General features: G+C 39.3%; 1 protein-coding gene across 1 annotated transcript in view; it reads left to right on the top strand.

Moving 5' to 3' along the window:
- The window catches only part of LOC307261142 (protein turtle homolog B-like), a gene marked incomplete at both ends in the record, with an annotated part of 124096 nt that overhangs the window by 61994 nt on the left and 42101 nt on the right, over positions 1–20001 (top strand). The window contains 2 exons of the mRNA XM_080041605.1: positions 9750–9891; positions 15791–15936. Of these exons, the coding sequence (XP_079897731.1) occupies positions 9750–9891; positions 15791–15936 (288 nt within the window). The remainder of the gene's footprint in view (positions 1–9749; positions 9892–15790; positions 15937–20001) is intronic.

The following is a 20001-nucleotide window of genomic DNA, read 5'->3' as shown; positions in this document are numbered from 1 at the left end:
AGCGATCAGATGGAGAGGAGCGTCTCCCGTAGCCTACAGTGCCAACAGGTTCACGCTGCGCTTTGCATGAAGTGTGTGTTTTTATTGTTCTTCCCAACGGGACCGTCAATACTGTCCCCGTGTCAGTTTGGTGCTGAACTGCGCCGAACTGACACCCAGCTGATACACAGCTTAATCAGCTGTGTTTCAGTTTGAGCCTATTCTTCACGCGAGTCGCGCGTCCAGCAGCAAAAATACAGTAAAAATTATGTTTCACATCGTAGGCTAGAAGCCACATAACGTGGCATTGTCATAGGGCTACATATTATAAACATATGAAACAACAATAATTAGATTTTTTTCTTCTTTATTTATAGGCTAGATGTAGGCATTTTTATTATTTTTAACTCCATATTATATCAATGATAAATTCGCAGTTTTTACTTCGTTCTTCCTGCTTCTCTCCACCCCAGAATGTATGTCCAATGAATGAATGACCTTAGATCACGTGTGGTTTTGCTTCGTAATGCTGGTTCACTTGCAAAAGGGGCAATATGAAAGTGGACCACACCAAACAAAAAAATCCAAATTCTATTTGGTCTGGACCAAAGCAAGTGAACTAACGGACTTTCCATGTGTGAATACACCCTTAGAGTCTGTCTCGGTCGGCTTTGGTTCGGCAAAAACAGCTAATTGTGTCAGTCACATCTCTTAATGTTTTTAAGATGTAATTATGTTAAGCAACTGTCTTGCATTTTTTCAAACGCTTCCCATGTTTCTGTGATGTTTTTATGTGAAGCAATACACTGTAGTACTGTGCACAAATTTCCCTTCACGGACAATGGAGGGTACTCCCTCTCATTCTCACTCTCTCACCATCCAATGTGTTTTCCTCCTCATTGTGAAGTACAGCTGGCCTCATATGAACTTCTGCTACTTGAAAACTCAACTTTTCTGATCAACAATTGATCTCTGATCTCAATAGTCCCTTTTAATTTCCTTTTGGAAAGAGATTTGATTGGTATTATTTAGAAATGTTGCCTGTTATTCACTTGACATTTAATGGAAGACACGTAACATTTAGAAAACTTTTATATACTGCATGGCCTTACTATGACGGATATCTGTCAGGCACAATGGAACTAGTGATGTTGGAGAGAGCGGAGTAGGTGAGGAAAGGAACGAGAAAGAGATTTTATAATATAAATGAAGATGGAGCAGAGTTCTAGGTGTATTATTTTCCAGTAGAAATGTAGTTTCAAACAAATCAATAAAGTACACTGCTAGCTACTAGACCTGTACATCAGCAAGGACATAGGGCAAGATCTGGATTGATCCACTACACAAACAAACTATGGGAATTTGCTCCTTATTGTATTTAATGAATTCAAAAAATGTGGCATAAATAACCGCTCAATATGGGGAAAATTCTACAGCTCTGTTAACAGCTCTGTGGGTGTACTTTGGCACAGTGTTTTTTGAGGTAACTAAATATAAAGGTCATATGCTCACAATTAGCCATTTTCCAACAACACAAACCTGGTTCTAGTTCTGGCTGGCTGCTTGCAGTTGGTTTAACTTGTGAATCTTCTAAGAACCGATTTGCTTTCCCACGAGCTAGAGAGCCACGTCATTATGTCACTGTTTAATTCTGTATACGTCTCTGCTCACCCAGTTAACAGTAGTAGTAGTGCTAACGTCAAGCACAAAAATAATAACAGCGGGCTAAATTTCACTATTTACAATTGTTGCCATTGGCTTTGCAAGCCTACATAGACATTTAAACACCACCGGACCAGTGTTTTTATGCTGCTCTTTGCGATTACTACATAGTGATAGCGTTGTGATTACATCTCGAAGCATTGTGTCTTAAAAGTTGCTCGAGGGCGACTTAGCTTCTCGCCTTATCTCTAAGTGAGACGCCAAAAAAAAAATCACAACAGCATAGAAATACGTTGGAGTTGATATCTAGGACTGTCCGTAAAAAATTTGTTATCACGTCCATTCTGTTTTTTTTTTTTTTGATTTTGATGTATTTCAGTCTGGACCGAAAAGTTGGACCAGCTGACAGACATACTAACATTGCATGCTTAGCCACACTTCCAGCATGCCCAATAAAATAGAAATCAGTAATAAGTGAAAATGTAAAAGTTTCTCTTAATTTAAAATATGTAAAGCTAAATATATCCGAAACAGTCACAGCCTTTGGATATCAAGTGTGCTATCACATCCATGTGGACATAGCAGGCTTGTTAGCAGCTTATGATTCATAGAGGATGGGATAGATGTTTGCCTCCAGCGATCAATGACCTCTTCTGTAACTCAAACAATCAGTCTGTATCAGTTCATTCTGCTCCACATTTAGCAAGTTAATTAATTAGCTAGTGTTAGTTGTGCCTCATCATGCACACAACAGTGCTCAAAGCCATCAATTGTTGTCCCAGAAATTGAAGGCAAACACAGTTTCAAATGTGTGTTTGTGCAAGATTCTTAGTTTTGATAATATGCCTCACCAAAGAGGATAAATGCTCAAGCAGTCAGCAAGGCCTTCCCGCTCGATCTAATCTAAAGAGTGCTGCCCCACATGGACCCAGCCCAGTGGTAAGGACCTCATCTGAACTGAGGCTCGTTCTTTAACTGAAACACTTCCACTGAGATTTCAAACGATCAATTACCACCTTTTCTAGCGGAGGCCAAGACATGCTCACTTCATAATGAATGGCAGTCGGGTGTGTAGCGTATGATACCCGAAAGAGGACTAAATAAGGCTAGGCTAAGGTCTAGTGCACAGGCACTGAGAATTAACTTTTCAATGAAGTCTAAACTGTCAGGTTTTCACAAAATGGCAGGCAAGAACCCAATAGCAAGACACCGAATGCAGTTCAGGTTTAGAAACAGTTTTAATGGGAAGTGGATGACAAACCAGGTAGACAGACAGCGTGGCAAACAAGTCCAGTTGGGGCAGGCAAAAGGGAGGTCCAAAGTCCAGAATGCAGGTAAAAACACAAATAGCAGGCAGGATCAAGCTGCAGCTATACTGTCCGGAAGCTGGAGAGTTTGTGGAACACACTAAACAATCTGGCACTGACTGAGGGGAATGGAGTGGAAATATACTGAGGGGCTGATTAGCTGATGGGGAGCAGGTGAGTATGGGGAGGCCAGGTGAATGTAATTAACAGGGAGCGCAGAGCAGGAGGGAGTGGCCGGGTCTGAAATAACATGAGAGTTAGAAAGGAAACCAGGAAAACAGACATATGAAAACAAACTAAATACGGGCTGAAGTTGTGACACTAAACAACTTGTGTGTCCACCAGTTAAATAAAGTAAATCAGAGACAAGGAATACATGTATATCTTAACACTTTTGAACTTAGTCATTTTCATAGAACCATCATAGACACACATGATCATGCAAAGGAGATCATTTGGAAAAGATGTCTGCAGGGCATCTTTTGTAGCCATAGCAGTGTGTCTCTGTGGTCGAGCACTTTGATCCAGAGTAAAATAAATCAGCCAGTGTCAAAAGCAGTTCAAAGTTAACATTCATCCTGTGTCAACCTCTACCATATAGATTGACTTTGGGGATTTGAACATTAAACATCATTCAATACTCTACCAAAGAATTACCTTGTAACTGAATTTACTTTTCTAATTCAAATGCACAACAAGCTCAATGTAGCCTGACTCCGCCCGTCTACCTACTTCCGCTCAATTTTCATTTCACTTCAGTAGTCAGTCTGGGGCTGGGGTGTGTTCATGAAATTCTGCTCGTCGAGATTTTTGGTTATCTAATCAGTGAACAGAGCGAGTGGCTGAGAACGATAACGTCGAAGACACGCTCCAGTTTCAGTTGAATGCTGCGTTCCCTTATACTCGGAACTCTGACATTTCCGACTTGGTAGTTCCGGGTTCCGACCTGTCTGTGTTCCAGTGCATCTGCTCGGGAAAGTATGGACGCCTACAACCTTTCTCATCCAAATAACTAAACGTTAGGCTCTAGCAAGTTACCGTTGCCAGGTACCGGTAGATCAATAGACTACAATATGTAGCAAAGTCGGAAATTTCCGAGCTCCCTGTACAACTGAAACACACCGTCAGAAGCCGGCTCATGACATACGTCTGACCAAACGTGATGCGATTGGTTGGCTAATCCAGAGTGGCACTGGGCAGATCCAATAGTTTTGAACTTCAACAGACACCCGCCTCCAAGTGAGTGAACATTTGCCAATTACAGCACTTCCAGACCTTCTGTACAAATGAAATGAAGTACGATGGTCTGGTTGGACCAGGCTACTCACTATGTACAGTATTAATGAAATATGGCCTGTTGTGCAAATGGTGATCACTGCACAGTGGAAGTTATGACCGTTACCTCACTTACCACTGCATGATGCATAGATTGATGAAAAAGCTCTCAACCGTTGTGCATGTTTATTATTCACAACCATGTGACAGTGGCTAGGTCCATGGGGACTTGTTTGGGGAACCGGAGGGTCATTGGTCTTAGTGTAGCTCTGACACTAATACAGAACAGCCTATTAGCTTCCCCGACCTTATTCCTGACTATGAATATTATTTTGTCAGCTTGCTTTCATATCAAATCATTGCCAAATAAATGAAGTGTCTGTTTTATATGTTGGTTTGTCAGGTGCTTTCATTCATCAGAGAACATACAGGGAAAATGTTCACAGAGATCACATATTTCACCGTAGCAGCTAAGTACAAAGCCAGAGCATCTGCCAGAGCGCTGGTTTGACCTGTCCTGTACAATTTACGCGAGATGCAGATTAATAGAGGCCCTCCTGGAAAGCCAATGAGCTGCAGATCAGCTAAGAGACTATGGTGCCAACAAATCTCCAGCACTCAGCTGGTTCCAAATAGGGTGGGTTGGCACACACATACACACACACACACACACACACACACACACACACACACACACACACACACACACACACACACACACACACACACACACACACACACACACACACACACACACTCACTCACTCACACACACACACACACACACACACACACACACACACACACACACACACACACACACACACACACAGAAACACCCACTGAAACAACTCAGTCATCTAGCAAGGTCCCGGTAGTCCTGCTAAGGGCTTGACAGATGCTCTGCCTGTTAAAGGATCAGGCCGTGGGCCACAGATCACAACTAACATATGGGTCTAGCAGTTCTTAGTTGCAACACTATCTCAGCCTGGCCATATGCGTGTATCAACATGTGTGTGTGTGTATCAATGTGTGTGTTTATGTGCAGTTTGTGTATTTGTGTGGATGGCTTATTATGTGTATGTCCTTGTGAGGATCAAAAGTTGAACAAATGAACAAATTGGAAGGAATATGAGGATTAATGTGTGTTTGTCGTCAGGAGAGAGTGTACAAGGTTATTATGGACCGGCCTTTTATAAACGCTGTGTCACAGACAGATGTATATCAATTAACACAGTCAGGGTTACATTCACAGATTGGTGTTTAGGATGCCAAATAGAAGGTCACTGTTTAGCACAGTTCCTTTTCTACAGTTTCCGGCTCTCAGCCTAATTGGGGCAATGCTGTTTGTTTGTATGCTCTGTTGGAACTATACTGTAAGGCACACAGACACATGGAGAACTTTGTGTTTGCTATTGATTACTGCCATGAACAATTTGTACCAAAGTGTGTATGTGTGTGTCTAATAGCATATTTCAATGTGGATTTTTCAGGAAGGAATGAGATCATACACAAATGTAAATCAAAAGTATGAATAGGTAGGAATTTACTTTTTTTCATGAGGCCAAATGTGTCACTGTCAGAGCACATAGTTCCATTTTTTTTGCTTAAAACAATTGCTGACCACAGCAGTTCCTGAACTACTTTCCATTATGTTTTCAACACCTCTTGTCCAATCCCTTTGGCATTCCATCCATCCATAATTGCCTCCACTCCAGCTGTGAGTCTCACTGTTTTTGCTTAAGCTATGTTCTTTTCCATATTAAGATTGAAAGACTTCAATTCACACTTAAGAAAGCCTTTGTTTTGTCATGCGTGTGATGCCTGCACACTTAAAGCGAGACACTGCAGGTGAATAGGGTAAGATTTTTAACTACTAGATATCTTCATGAAACTTTGCCAAATTATTACTTATATTAAAACTATTATCTTTTTCCAGAAATGTTTGAATACATATGCATATTTGGCAGTATCTAACTAATTTAAAATAAAATAAAGGTATTAATTATGATATAATTGACCTCATTACATCCAAACATCTCAATGTCGTATAATGCCAGAGTTAAAATCTTTATTTCGCTTTCACAACATATAAGTGTCCAACGTTTTTACAGAACATAATTTTGAAAACAGCCTTTTTCATTTTATATATCAAAAATGACATGTATCATAAATCAGACAGTTAACACCATATGAACAAATCATTCTGTAATAACCTTCAGAATAGTGCTTAGAATTATTATGGAAAGTTAAGTGGATGTAAGTGCATTAGAAGTTGAGATCTTTAGTTCAGAGTACTATAAAAAAAAAAATTGAGATAATGGCCGTTAAAGATGATTATATTGGAGAAATATACAGATGCAAACAGACAAAGTTGAGTCAAATAACCACCTGAATTTACATTTTGGACCTTCGATTCCAACTAGTATGAAAGAAGACATTTGATTGAAGCAAAATTTAAAAAAAATCTTAGAACTGGCCAGTGCATAACATTTTTTTTTTGTTTGCCTGCATTGTCTCGCCTCAAACATGTTCGAATAAAATAAAACAGCATATTTTGCACACAATGGCCCTCAGCAGTACTAGTGTGTAGTGTATCCTATTTTGGGTGGTATTACCACATACACTCAAACACTACAGTGTTGAGTGGTTCTCCCACTTGTGTAGTAAGTATAGCTGGAAGTTGATGGAGGTATAGTAATGGGCTGTTTTTAGCATTTCAGCGTGGTTAGGGTTAGGCTTCAACCAAATCAAGGTTCATAGTTTAAATATATCCATGTGTGCTAGGAGGATCATCCATCTGGCACAGGCAAGGATCACTCAATTCATTCTGATAATCCCTTTTACTGAGTGCAAAATAAGTATGTGATAAGGCTCTGGCCCACGACACTCTCATCCACACAGAATGGATGCGCTGCTCTTAATCCGGGTGTCCATATTCATACATATCTCACATGACTCTAGCCCAGTATGTTAACTAATCCCTGTGTTGTGTCTGTGGTTGGGTGTGATGTGGTTGAGTGTAGTAGACTTTCCACTGGGAGAGTTTGTATCAATGTGAGGTCACACTGACCCATGTTCTAAGTATGGATGTTACACCACTGGATGGTAAAGATTAACTAAAATCTGTTTCATGCATATTACAGTGAAACGATCAATATGTGTTCTGCATGTAGGGGAGGACGGGGGAATTTGAGCCATCGGGTAATGTGAGACACCCCCTGTATCTAGGACACGAAACACATTTTTGGTCATGTGAGATATATGTTTTCAAGCCCCACTCATTTTCCCTTGGCCATGAAAGAGAGGACCTCATGGTGATCTTGTAAGCATGTTTTTTTCACAAAAAATATTTTTTTGCATGTAAAAGTAAATTTTCTTGCTGTCAACTTAATCGATTGTTGTGCCTAATAAAAGCGATTCAGGTAGAAAAACTTATATCACACATGTTGATGAACTACCAACATATGAAACCATGTGATGATGATAACTGAAGATTAGCCTGAATTGTTGAGAGAGGTAGTTTTTTCTCAAATTGTGGCAGTGGAGTAAAGTGAGACAAATGCTGTGGGGTAAAGTGAGACAGTGTCTGTGCCCTCTTTTAATGAATCCATTATATTTTAGGTAGCAAGGACACTAATTTGAAAAGACAAAAGACAATGTGGGCTGGAGGTGGGGGTTGATGGTTGAAGGGGTGTCAGCAAGGGCATGGTTTGGCACGTATGTATGTGGGGGACAGGAGAGTGACCTTTAACATCTATAGACTCTGTAGAAATATGTCTTTATTCAATGAATGATCCCATTAAAACAAATGCAGAAAAAAATACTCAAAAGATAAAGAAAAAGACAGCTGGGTCTAGTCCTGTGTTCTGAGTCCCAGGCTGTTCTAGCTGGTTCTGATTGTCCTTTGCTCTGATCCCCAGACACTAGCTGGCTCTAAGGGTCCTGTGTTCTGACCCCCAGACTGTGTTTTAATCTAACTGGTTCTATCTGTCATTTGAATGTTAATTATTGAATATGAATTATAGGTTGTATTTGATACGAGTTACTTTCAAGTGTTTAGAAAATGTTTTGCTTAATTGATCAAACCCCATGATTCTGTTACTAGTAAGACATTAGTTTTGTAATATTTGGTTTTCAATCTAGCTGTCAGGATTCTAACTGTTACAACATGTGTTGTTATGGTAGTTTCAGAGTGGACAAAGTAAGTGGATCAGTTTACCCCCTTGATTTCTTCTGGTCTGTCTCAGTTTACCCCACAGCTGGGGTAAAGTGAGACACATGACAACTTTTTTTTAAAACAATCATATTTTCACTGCCCTTTGTCTTGAATAAATTCTGCTGATGCCCATTTCTAGGAAACATCCTGAATTAATGGGAAATGTGTAAATTTGAGTGATAAATCATTTTAGCTCACATAGAGGGGAGCAAATGTAAAAAGTGTCTCAGATTACCCGTTCTCCCCTACTATATGAAGTATGCTTTCAGAACAAACTGTCATAAAGTAGACAGACATACTTTGATACCTGTGAAGATTTCATTGTCAATAATCAGTCCCAAAATGCACCTCGTTTGAGTCTCAAGTCTTTGATATAGAATCTGTGTTGTGTCAAAAGACTTACTGCTTTATACCTGTGCAATATGGGACAATTTTTCTTGATGTGGCCTTTGCAAAGTAAAAAACTGTATGCACTAGTTTTGTTTCTTCTTTTCCCTGGTGGCTTTATGAATGCTTTTTATCATCTCTTATTCCTTAGAAGAACATACATTTCCCCCTCAATTAGGCTGTTGAAGATTTCAAAAAAAGCAAGTTGAGTGAATTCAAATTAGATCCAACTAATGTCCAGGGAGTTAGAGAGAGGGAGGGCTGTGTGATTAAAACGCTGTACAATTCACAGCTTGTGGAATGCCACATGAGTTCCTACCAGTTTCAAGGCAACAGATATCATCATGAAACGTTGCCAGTAGATTACTTACATTAAAACAATTATCTTTTGTATTACATCTTTTTTTTTCAGAAATGTTTGAATAGATAGATTACAAATTTGTCTATATAAAACAAATTATATACCAACATATATTTGCATCTCTTTTAAAAACCAACAATCTAGGTGTTGGGTCAGGTTAAAATCTTTATTTCATTTTTTACACCAGTTGAGTGTCCAACAGTTTTTACACAACATATTTTATTTTATAAATTAAAATAATACTTTTACAGGTCCTAAAAATGCATTTTCTAATTGTTTTGGACAATTAACAATACATGAACCAATCCTTCTGTAACTAGCTTGAGAATAATGTTTATGTAAAGTTAAGTTGATGTTAAAAAAAAATATTTCTGCCTGCAGTTTCTTGGGGTGCAGTGTTCGGTATTTCTGCAATTCGAAGATGGTCCTACTAAACGGAATATTCAGTTTGATTCGTCTGAGAAAACTAAATGTGGCTTCATGCATTTCTAATAAGGGACAAAGTGTCCTTGAATACATTGCTTATCAAGAATGTGTCTTGTGTTCTTTCCCCCACCAGGCCCTCCGTTCATCGTATCACCACCAGACAACATCACAGTGAACATCTCGCAGGATGCCTTCTTCACCTGCCAGGCCGAGGCCTACCCGCGCAACCTGACCTATACATGGTTCTGGGAGGAGGACAACGTCTTCTTCAAGAAGTAAAGTTATGATGCGGTTCATTGTTGTCTGTCTTGTGGCCACACGCGTTACCAACTGGGTGTGGTCCATCCATTCATGCCTTTGGATTGTTCAAAAGGACCTATAAATGATTTGTGTCAGCGTTTTAAACATTTAAATTGAATACACAAACCAAAAAAGTGCCAAAGTCGAGGGAATTGACTTCAACAATCTGCTGAGGTTTATTGAGTTGAGCAGGTTCATTCTAGTATTATATGTAGAGTAAAGTCTAGAATGAATGTAGGGCTTCCCCCTTTCTGTCATTTAATGGAGCTCCTTCTGACATTTATCTGACTAAGCCATTGTACTTATCGGTCTTATGTCTAATTGACTTGCATCGCCCAACTTTAATATCGCAAAGGGATGACAAGCAATTTTAATAGGTCAAACATTGTAACATTTCTGTAAAACATCATGGCAAAATGCTGAAGTACAGATAGATTAACTGAACTTCTTATTGATCACTCTAACAAATCTATAACTTTAAAAAAACGTTGAAAGACTGTCAATGAGCGAGGTTTAATGTAAGATCTTTGGGTCATATTCCTGGGTTAAAGAGGTTAATAAAATCCCTCCTTCAAAATTCCATCTATTTCAACTGTATTAATTGATATCAAACATAACTTAAATGTGCTGTAAGCGGAATGGTTCTTTTAGCTAACTTCCGTCAGTTGCTGCAGTTAGCAGTCCCCTCTCTCGTCCCTACGTCACCACATTAATGCACTACGGTCTTCTAGCAGCGAGTTATCTAGCATCATCTCAGATCCACAAGTGTGATAAAAACCATCAAAACAGACATTGCGAAGGATTTTTACCTGCTCCGCCATTGTAGGCGCATAAACATTCACCCATCTGTCGCTCTGGCGTGCACCGGCAGTGAGACCATGAGTGAGACGAGTGTCGGTTTGTAGCGTTCTCTCTTGTGATTGGATATTAATTTCGGGATCCCCGAAAAGTTTATTGGCCGATTACATGCAGAGCAGCTGACTGAGAGATCGGCTTTATGAAACGTGCACATTATGAAAGTGATCACTGTATGAATAAAGAGCGATTTAACACTTATATTAACATAAATACATTGCTTACTTCACCTTTAACATCCAGTATGCAAGTCCTATTATCAACTTCTTGTCATTATATGCTTTTGTCCGTTGGTGCTTTATAAAGTAGGCAGCAAAATATTTTTTATAAATAATTAAAGTAATGAGAATTTGTATTAGGAGAATTTAGAGGGAGAATGTCCCTAACAAAGGTCTAACCAAAAAATACAGTAAAATACGTTTTTAAATCCATAAAGGGCTGAGATCAGTAAATAGCCCTCTCCTTTCTTTTATTTGGTGAAACCTTTTTGACTCGTTGCTGTCTTCTAGCAGTCACACCACTTCCTCTCACACAACAGGTGACAAATGTAGCACAAGCACTTAGCTCACTATGTGAGTCATGTCTGGATAAAGCCACGCAAGACACCTCTATTTCAATGACTGCAACTGCTCGATGAAGCCAGCAAAGTATTTCTTGTCCAAATAGGGCTTTAGATAAGAATGTGCCTGTTTCATCGTTTTAGAAAGGTTTGCAACGTAGGCAAGGCAAGTTTATACATACAGTAGCACAATTCAGAGACAAGGCAATTCAAAGTGCTTTACAGGGGCACAACACACATCAAGTTTAGACATTAGAAATTGCATTTAAGAGGTAATAAAAACAAAGAGCAAATGCGAGTTTTTAGACAGACAGACAGACAGACAGACAGACAGACAGACAGACAGACAGACAGACAGACAGACAGACAGACAGACAGACAGACAGACAGACAGACAGAAAGGCAGGCAGGCAGGCAGGCAGGCAGGCAGGCATCTCCTGAAGGTCAGTGTTATCAACTTTATAATGTAAAGTGCGTCTCTAATGTTGTACGTTGGATCTCCAGAAATGTCAGTCGGTATAGACACGTTTGCCTCTGTAGCCACAAGCGAGGACATTCCCACTGTTGATGTTTGGAAGCTGTCTGGACATAAAGGCGAGGCACTTGTCCATTTTATTTACCAAAAAAAATAAAAATTTGCCCCACAGCCACCAAAAGCTAGGAGTTAAGTTAGGTTCATGATGCACAGTCACAAAGCATCATATTACATCAATGTCTGCTTCAATGCACTGAGTCTGAGGGAGAAAGGAATTAAAACACGGATGAGCCCCAGCCCCTTGCAACAAAGTGGCAGCTTTTTCTATTTTTACAGTTTTTTTTTCTCATTTCATGCCAGCTAAAATATTATCAAATAAAGACCAGCTAAAATAATTGATTGGTCTCTACAACATAAACTGTTTGAGTTTCTTTGAAAAACTGGACGTCTCCTCTTTGAAAAATGTAAATCAAGGACACAAAGGTAAAATTGAAAGCAATGTTTTTTTCTCACAGTGGCTATATAGTTAAAAAGCTTAAAATAACACACATGAGAACGTCTTCAAGAGAATCTAAATATAGTCCCTGAGTAATGAATGTATTTCCTCAAAAATCTCAAAAAAGAGAATATGAGGCTCATAGACTTTCATATGTTGCTTTACAACTAGGATTCTCTCTTTTTTTTACCAAGTTATCCTCAAAAAAGTTATTAAATTAGGTAAATATTTAAGGTGTTAAATGTACTTAGCTTATGCTCTACAGTATTTATGAAAGAGAAGACACAACATTTATCAAGAGGAGGTTTATGACATATCTGAATGAAACAAAGCCCTTGAATGAGGCTATACTGCTTTGGCACTATACTGCATCCTGATCCATCCCCTTTTTAGATGGGCAGTATCACCAGGTTAGGGATGTGGTTTGATAGCATTTGATCCAATTTAAGTCCTGTTCTGAATCCTCTTATCGATCGGAGTCCTTTTTAAATCCCTTACCAAATCTACTTAGCTAGTTTATTTGGTGGGAAATAAAGACATCTCTTAGTTCGAGCTAATTCACTTACCAGTCACTATTTTATGAGGATCCTTAACTCTGTCCTTAATGGTTTTTTACCCTTTCCTTGCAATTGGTCATGCGGTTTGTGTGCTACAGCTGAGGTAAAATATACCCAATGGAGAATATATGAATCTATTTAATGAAAAAGCAAATATCAGCTAAATAAATTCATCATTTGTCTGCTTACATGATACACTTAATGTTACCTGAAGTTGAAATGGTTGTCACGATGCTACGTGGTCACAGAATGTGATGTAGCACCAGCCGTAGACTGAGGCTGAGCACTTGTCCTGTCCAAGTTCAGTGAAATAACATGAGTTATTACTCTAAAAGGATAGATAGTCCGTAGATACACATTTAAAATTCTGTCTGTACTTTAATGTACTAAATAATGCACGTGGCAGTTTGGTTGACTTTGGTAAAGTGTAACCACACTTTTGAACGTTAAGATGGTCCGACATGTTCAGACAGTTAACTCCATTGACAAACTAGAGTGATCTCTGTTATGTTGCCCACTGACACTGTTAAGCTTATATCTGCACCAGATGCATATTCTTAAAGCCCAGTAATTCATTCTTAATGCGTATAAGTCTCTGTGAGTGGAGATGGTGTACACAAACAACTGTTGTCAAGTGCTGGGGGAATTTAGCTCAGTACCAATGTGTATAGGGGGGTGAAATGACAGGGCTCAAGCCATCATCAGTTAATGCCTTGGGATTGTATTTGCAAATTGCTGTAAGAGACTGTACACAACAAGCCTGGCAATCAACATGGCTTGGCCCAGTTTGACCCGTGGCCACAGGCTTTGAGTTCACGGTCACTGTCAACACTTCATCAGATCTTCTGTCCACACCAATGTCTTTCTTCTCTCACTCTCTCCAGACCATTGATGTATATTCTGTTGCTCCTGGCAGGTTCATTTTTTGACGTGATTATTGAAGAGTAGATGTGGTAGTTTGATAAACCATTGCCTCTACCAGTAAACCCCTCACATTTGACATGTTTCACCCTGATGGTTCGAGTCAAAGCAGTATTTACAGCTCTTTGAAATGAAAGGTTTCTGTCTTTTTTTTAACGCAGCATCTTTGAAAAATCCAAAATCTACTTCACAACCTTCTTGTTAGTTTGATTTTTAGATTTTGACCTTATAAGTCCCTTTTATAACATTTTCAATGATCGGAATTACTGCTTTGGAAAATACCATATGTCTGATGATGTAGAAACAGGGATAGGTGCACCGTGTTGGGTTGTTGAAACTCTAAACAGATACGTGGCGACTGACACAATACCTAAAGCACTCAATAAACTACGGCTTGCCCTTTGGTTTTAATTATGTCGTGTTGTATTTTAAAGGGGCATTCCACCAGTTTTACAAGTAAAGGTCAGTTTGCTCATTATGAGAAGTGCTATTCTGGCATCTGGTGACAGCTTGTGTGTGTCTGGAGGGGAACCTTTAAAGCCTTGATGACATCACCAGGGTTATCTTGTCCTGTGCTTGGAGATGACACATTTATAATAGAACTATAAAAGGAAACCTGCATTACAAACCGTTGAGTGTGCGGTTAGAAGGACTTGGACATTTACCAGCAAGAGGATGTCCAACAAAAGATTGTTATCGTAAAGTGCTATAAAAAAATAGCTGGAGTTTATCTTTAATATTGCTATCATGTTTTAACACAGGTTATTTTATAAGTCACTGTGATCTGTCGCACCCATACGCAGGAGTATAGTGCTTTGACTCCACAATATTTGAGGGAAACAGAAATAGGCCTATTTGCAGTTTGCATAAGCCGGTTAAAGTTCATAAAGCGAGCCTATGTTTAAGCTTCAAGATCCAATCATTAAAGTGTAGCCTATGTCATGCAAGAGAGATGTCACATACACATTTCAGGCAGCTGTCACATCGGCCGACTGACAGCGCTCCACAATGATTCTTCTCCAGTCTATTTTTTACTTAAACGTAAAGATTAAAACACAAGAAATGAAGCATCATTTCCATCTAAAGTCGTCAAAATGTGGGAAACAATTTCTTCGAAGCTCAGATTTTTCTAGGAGAGGACCCCAAAAATCTCAGAGTCACCGTATAGGGTGGTAGGATGGCCTAGAGGTTGCTGGTTTGATCCATTACGTCTACGGTGCCCACCATCTCTACCTTTGTGTCCTAGAGCAAGACACTTAACCCCAAAACTGCTCCAGGAGCGCTGAACTACGGTTGACCCTGCGCTTTGACCCCCTCCGAAGTGTGGTAACTTGAGAGGGGATATGACAAATTTAAATGTAACCATTGCAACCAGTAACTTAACTATGTTCCAACAGTAAAACATGGCCATTTCCACCGCTGATTAGAATAAAAGGATTTTTTGGGCATATGAATGTGCTGGTAAAGAATCTGCAAGCACTGTGTGTGACGCTTAGTCAAACATAAAACCAAGATCTCTGTCATCCCCTTCATCTTTTTCAACACAAGCCAGATGGTTTGTAGAGTTTTTTTTTAGAAGACTGACATGTCTGCATCCGGCCAAGCTATCATTAGCATTGGTATGAATAAATCCATCAACTTCACAACTGCTGATATTATGATAAGAAATTATATTGCGGCAGAAGCTAACAAGCAGAGTGAATATAGTTTCCTGTGTTTCTCCAGTATACCGTTTGAAGCTATGTGCATATTTGCAGAGTGTAAATGCTCATCAGGTTATGAGCCTTTTGTATGAATTATATGTTTAAATAGTAAATCTTTAGTTCTAAGTCAGATATACTTGTTACACAAAGCCACAACCTCAGTGCGGGGGATTATAGTGTTTACAGTTTGCTACATATGGATCTTTTTTTTTAACACACAATGTCAGATTAAACAGACTTGGCTGACTGATTTATACATAGTCAGTATATCCTAACATAACACTAATCCTTGTCTTCATTTCTTACAGCGACCTAAAGCGCAGAGTCAGTATTCTTATTGACGGTTCCCTCATCATCGCCCAAGTCAAGCCAGAGGATGCTGGGAAATACACCTGTGCCCCTAGCAACAGCCTGGGCCGACCACCAACTGCCTCCGCCTACCTTACAGTGCAATGTGAGTGTCCGGCTTTTCTTTTTCTTTTTAATTAAACCTGGGGTCACCCTTAGAGTCTGTCATAGTACTTTACATTGTGGTTCATATTTTATGCTTGTTTGTTTTGGTCAAAGTCAAGGACACTTCACCTCTGTACTAAAAAAAGTCTGCTGCAATACTACTTCAATTCAAATGGATTCCAGGGCCTGCGATCTATATAAGAAGATATCATATTCCCATTTGAAACAACCTGTTCCATTTATATTAAGTCACAACAACAACTTGAATATGGGCATTCCTGGTGTAGTGGTTAGAGCGTCCCCCTAGGCTCAGGCCTCTCTGCATGTCTTCCCCTCTTTGCCCCATGTCAACTCTGTCTCTCCATATCTGTCTAATAAAGTAAAAAATGGCAAAAGAAAATCTAAGAAAAAAACAAAAAACTACTTGAATATGTTGTTACCATTCTATTTAAATGCAACAACAGTTATTTAAGTTATTTAAATGAAAAACAGTCCATTCTTTAAGTTGGAATAGTGTCACACACAGATGTGCAGAGAGATCCATCGATACATTCATCTATATCACTACACACATAGCTAGCACTAACACTTCTTCCGGTGATCAGAACCTGCTAGAAGGACACCAAGAGCAGTATGATATCAGAAATGTACTGGAGAAGAATATTTGTAAGTGTTCTCTATGAGGGGAGTATATGAATGAATGAATGAATACTTTATTCCGGACTCAAAGTTCCATATAAAAAGACAATACAAATACATGACAACACAAATTAAAATACATACAAGCATCGATTCCAATGTTTCCACAGCCCAGAGGAGAACCTTGTATCACTCTGTTTAGTGTCAGTGAGTGCAATTATTACTTTGTTTTTTGACTGTAAAAGTCGACACATAAATTTAAACATTAAATTCCTCAACACAGCATGAAAGGTGGGGACATTACTAGTCACAAACAAGGAGCTAGCACTTGTCCATCTAGGAAGCTTAAGGAGGATCCTAAACGCATCGTTATACGCTACCTGTAACTTTTTCAGTTTTGCTGTTCTATATTTACACCAGAGGTGAGCTGTGTAAAATGGAGTACAGTAGGCTCTGAAGAGACTAACTTTAACATCATCAGTGCACATATGAAATTTGCGTGCCAACATATTGGCCTGAGCATAAAGCTTACAGCACTGGCGCTGGACATCATCATCATCACATAGATCATCAGTGATGATGTGACCTAAATACCGTACCTTCCTAACCACCTCTAGAGTACGGTCAGACAGCAAGAATGAAGGAAACGTTTGCTTTTGATCCTCCTTAGTTTTAGCAATCATAATAACGCTCTTCTTAGGATTGAACTTGATGTCATATTGAACTCCGTAGCTAGAGCACACTTTAAGCAGTTGCTGTAACCCAGCACTATATGGAGACATGATGACCAAATCATCAGCGTAAATGAGGTGGTTGATAAGACTGTCTCCCACCATACAACCAGTCTTACATCCGTTAAGCTTCTTAGAAAGATCATCCATATACACATTGAAGAAGACAGGTGACAAGATGCCACCCTGTCTCACCCCATTGGTGACTTGAAAGGGTGCAGATAAACTACTGCCCCATCTAATTTGCATGGTTTGTTGTGTGTACCAGAACTGCAAAATCCTTATCAGGTAAGGTGGAACTCCTCGCTCTTGTAGTTTGGCAAACATCTTACCATGGTTAATCCTATCAAAGGCTTTTGATGCATCTAAGAAGCACATAAACATGGTAGAGTTCTGTCGTCTGTATTTACTTATGACTTCTTTAAGTGCATATATACAATGATCTGTTCCAAGTTTACTTTTAAAACCAAACTGGTTGTCAGTGGTTTCCACATACTCACTAATCCTATCCAAAATAATTATTTCTAAAACTTTAGATAGTATGCTAGCCAGAGCAATTGGCCTGTAGTTATCTATGCTGGAGATTTTCCCAGTTTTGACTTTAATCACTGGCACTAACAATACGGACAACATAGAGTCAGGTAGTATGCCATGCATCAACAAACCAGTAAAACACATAGCAAGCAAGACAGGTATTCTACCACAAGCATGTTTTAGATGTTCTGCTGTTATCTGGTCAAGACCACATGCTTTGTTCATAGACAGCTTCTCAATGGCATAGCACATCTCATCAGGTCTGATAATCACCCCATCATTAAAAATAACCTTTTCAGCATTACATTCCTCACTCTTAACACAGTTAAAAATGTCACTATAATGTTTTCTCCAAAGCTCTGCAATATTTTCTGGTCCAGTGATTCCAGCAATACTAGACGGCAAGGGCACCTTACTGTTATTAATAACCTTTACTTCTTTCCAGAAATCATTGGAATTATTCTGCTGAAGCTTTTTAGCCATGGAGTTAGCCCTCATAGCCTGCTCGTTTCTTTTAATAAAGCGTACAGCATATTTGAATCTTGCATTTGCCTGTTTCTTGCGCTCACACTCAGGCCCATGCCTAGCTCTCCCTGATAACACCCATGTTTTAAAAGCTTCTTTAGCCTCTGCATGGAGTTCATACACATATTCATTCCATCCTGGTCTGATATTATGTTGTTTACCACTTTTGTTGCAGAAAAGCTTACCACTACTAATAAGACAGTTCACAATCTTCTCATATATCATACACAGATCTTTCCCATGATTCTGGTCCTTACAGTTAATGTCATCACATAGGATAGCATCAGATGGGATATCAGCATTACTAAAAACATTTTCAGTCAATGACTTGTAATGCCAGAGGTCCTTTTCTGTCATCCTTGCCCAATTTAGTTTTCCTATTGGTTCATGGTTATCATAGCTGGACAACTCAGGTATATTCTTAACATTTAATACCAATGATACAGGTATGTGATCAGTTGTAGCCATCCCATACATGATCTCAATTTTATCTAAACAGTCATGAGCATCATCTGTGCATACACAGTGATCCAGCCAGGATGTTGTATGCCATGCTTCACTTGTATATGTGTAGCTATCTACAGGCAAAAGTACTTTGCTGGAGAGAACCAGCTTGCTGTCATCACAAAACATATACATACAAACAAAACAATGTCATTTTTGTCGATCAATCCTTTCATTATTAAGTATTGATTCTGTGTACAGTGACACCAGACAGTTCCTAGCCACCCTGGGAGCCTTGAGTAGTTATGACTGATGCTGCGAGATGACAACAACACACAAGATTTGTGATTTCATTAGCTGTTACTGTATGCTTCAATCAGTCAGTGTGTGTGGGTGGATACGTTTGATTACAGTGGCAAGTGACAAGACACGGACAACATGTTTTCCGTGTGAATTGGCCTTTACACTACAGCGATAAAAGCAATTTTAGCAACACAAAAAAAGCAAAAAGATTGGCATCTTGAATATAAACTACCCGTTCCCGGTTGGAAATGGTCATGATTTGGTGGAGCCTGCCTTCCATGCCTGGATACTGGGCTGGTTCTTAAAACTTCATGAACCATAAAATAAAGTAAGACTTCAAAATTAAACTAAGAATGATCTAATAATAACCCTGTTCAGCATCACAAGGGCTTCTGTTGGAAGAAAGTAGGACACACTGTAGCATTTTAAGACTTAATATGTTGTTCTGTTGCGTTCTCTTTCTACATCAAACATTACCGTCTTGACTTATTACCGCTCTAATAAAGTGGTAGAACTCAACAGAATGACGTTCCAGATGACTCATTCTTATCTCTCTACACTTGAGAAGTCACCCTGGTGCTGATTAAAGCCTTGGTCCGTGGGAGAGAGAGGCGTAGAATGTGACAGTGCGTTAGAGAGCTGCATCTCAGTCTTACCAAGACCTGCGGGCTAAAAAACTCTGTTCCACCTCTCAAGCCCAAGCACCCCGTTTGTGCCTTTTTCTCAAATACACTGTCCCATTTAGCATTATGTTTATTTTCTGCCTCTCTCTCCCCTCTCTCTCTGTCTCTCTCTCTCTTCATTTCTCATTTTGTACTCATTTATGTATATATATTCATATGCACACCGACACATCTCGACTCTATCATCGCCGCCTCCTTATTCCCTGC

Source organism: Ammodytes marinus (assembly GCF_949987685.1).
Source record: "Ammodytes marinus genome assembly, chromosome: 14".
NCBI lineage: Eukaryota > Metazoa > Chordata > Actinopteri > Uranoscopiformes > Ammodytidae > Ammodytes > Ammodytes marinus.
The sequence above is the reverse complement of the archived record's forward strand: the minus strand, read 5'-3'. Positions and strand labels throughout refer to the sequence as shown.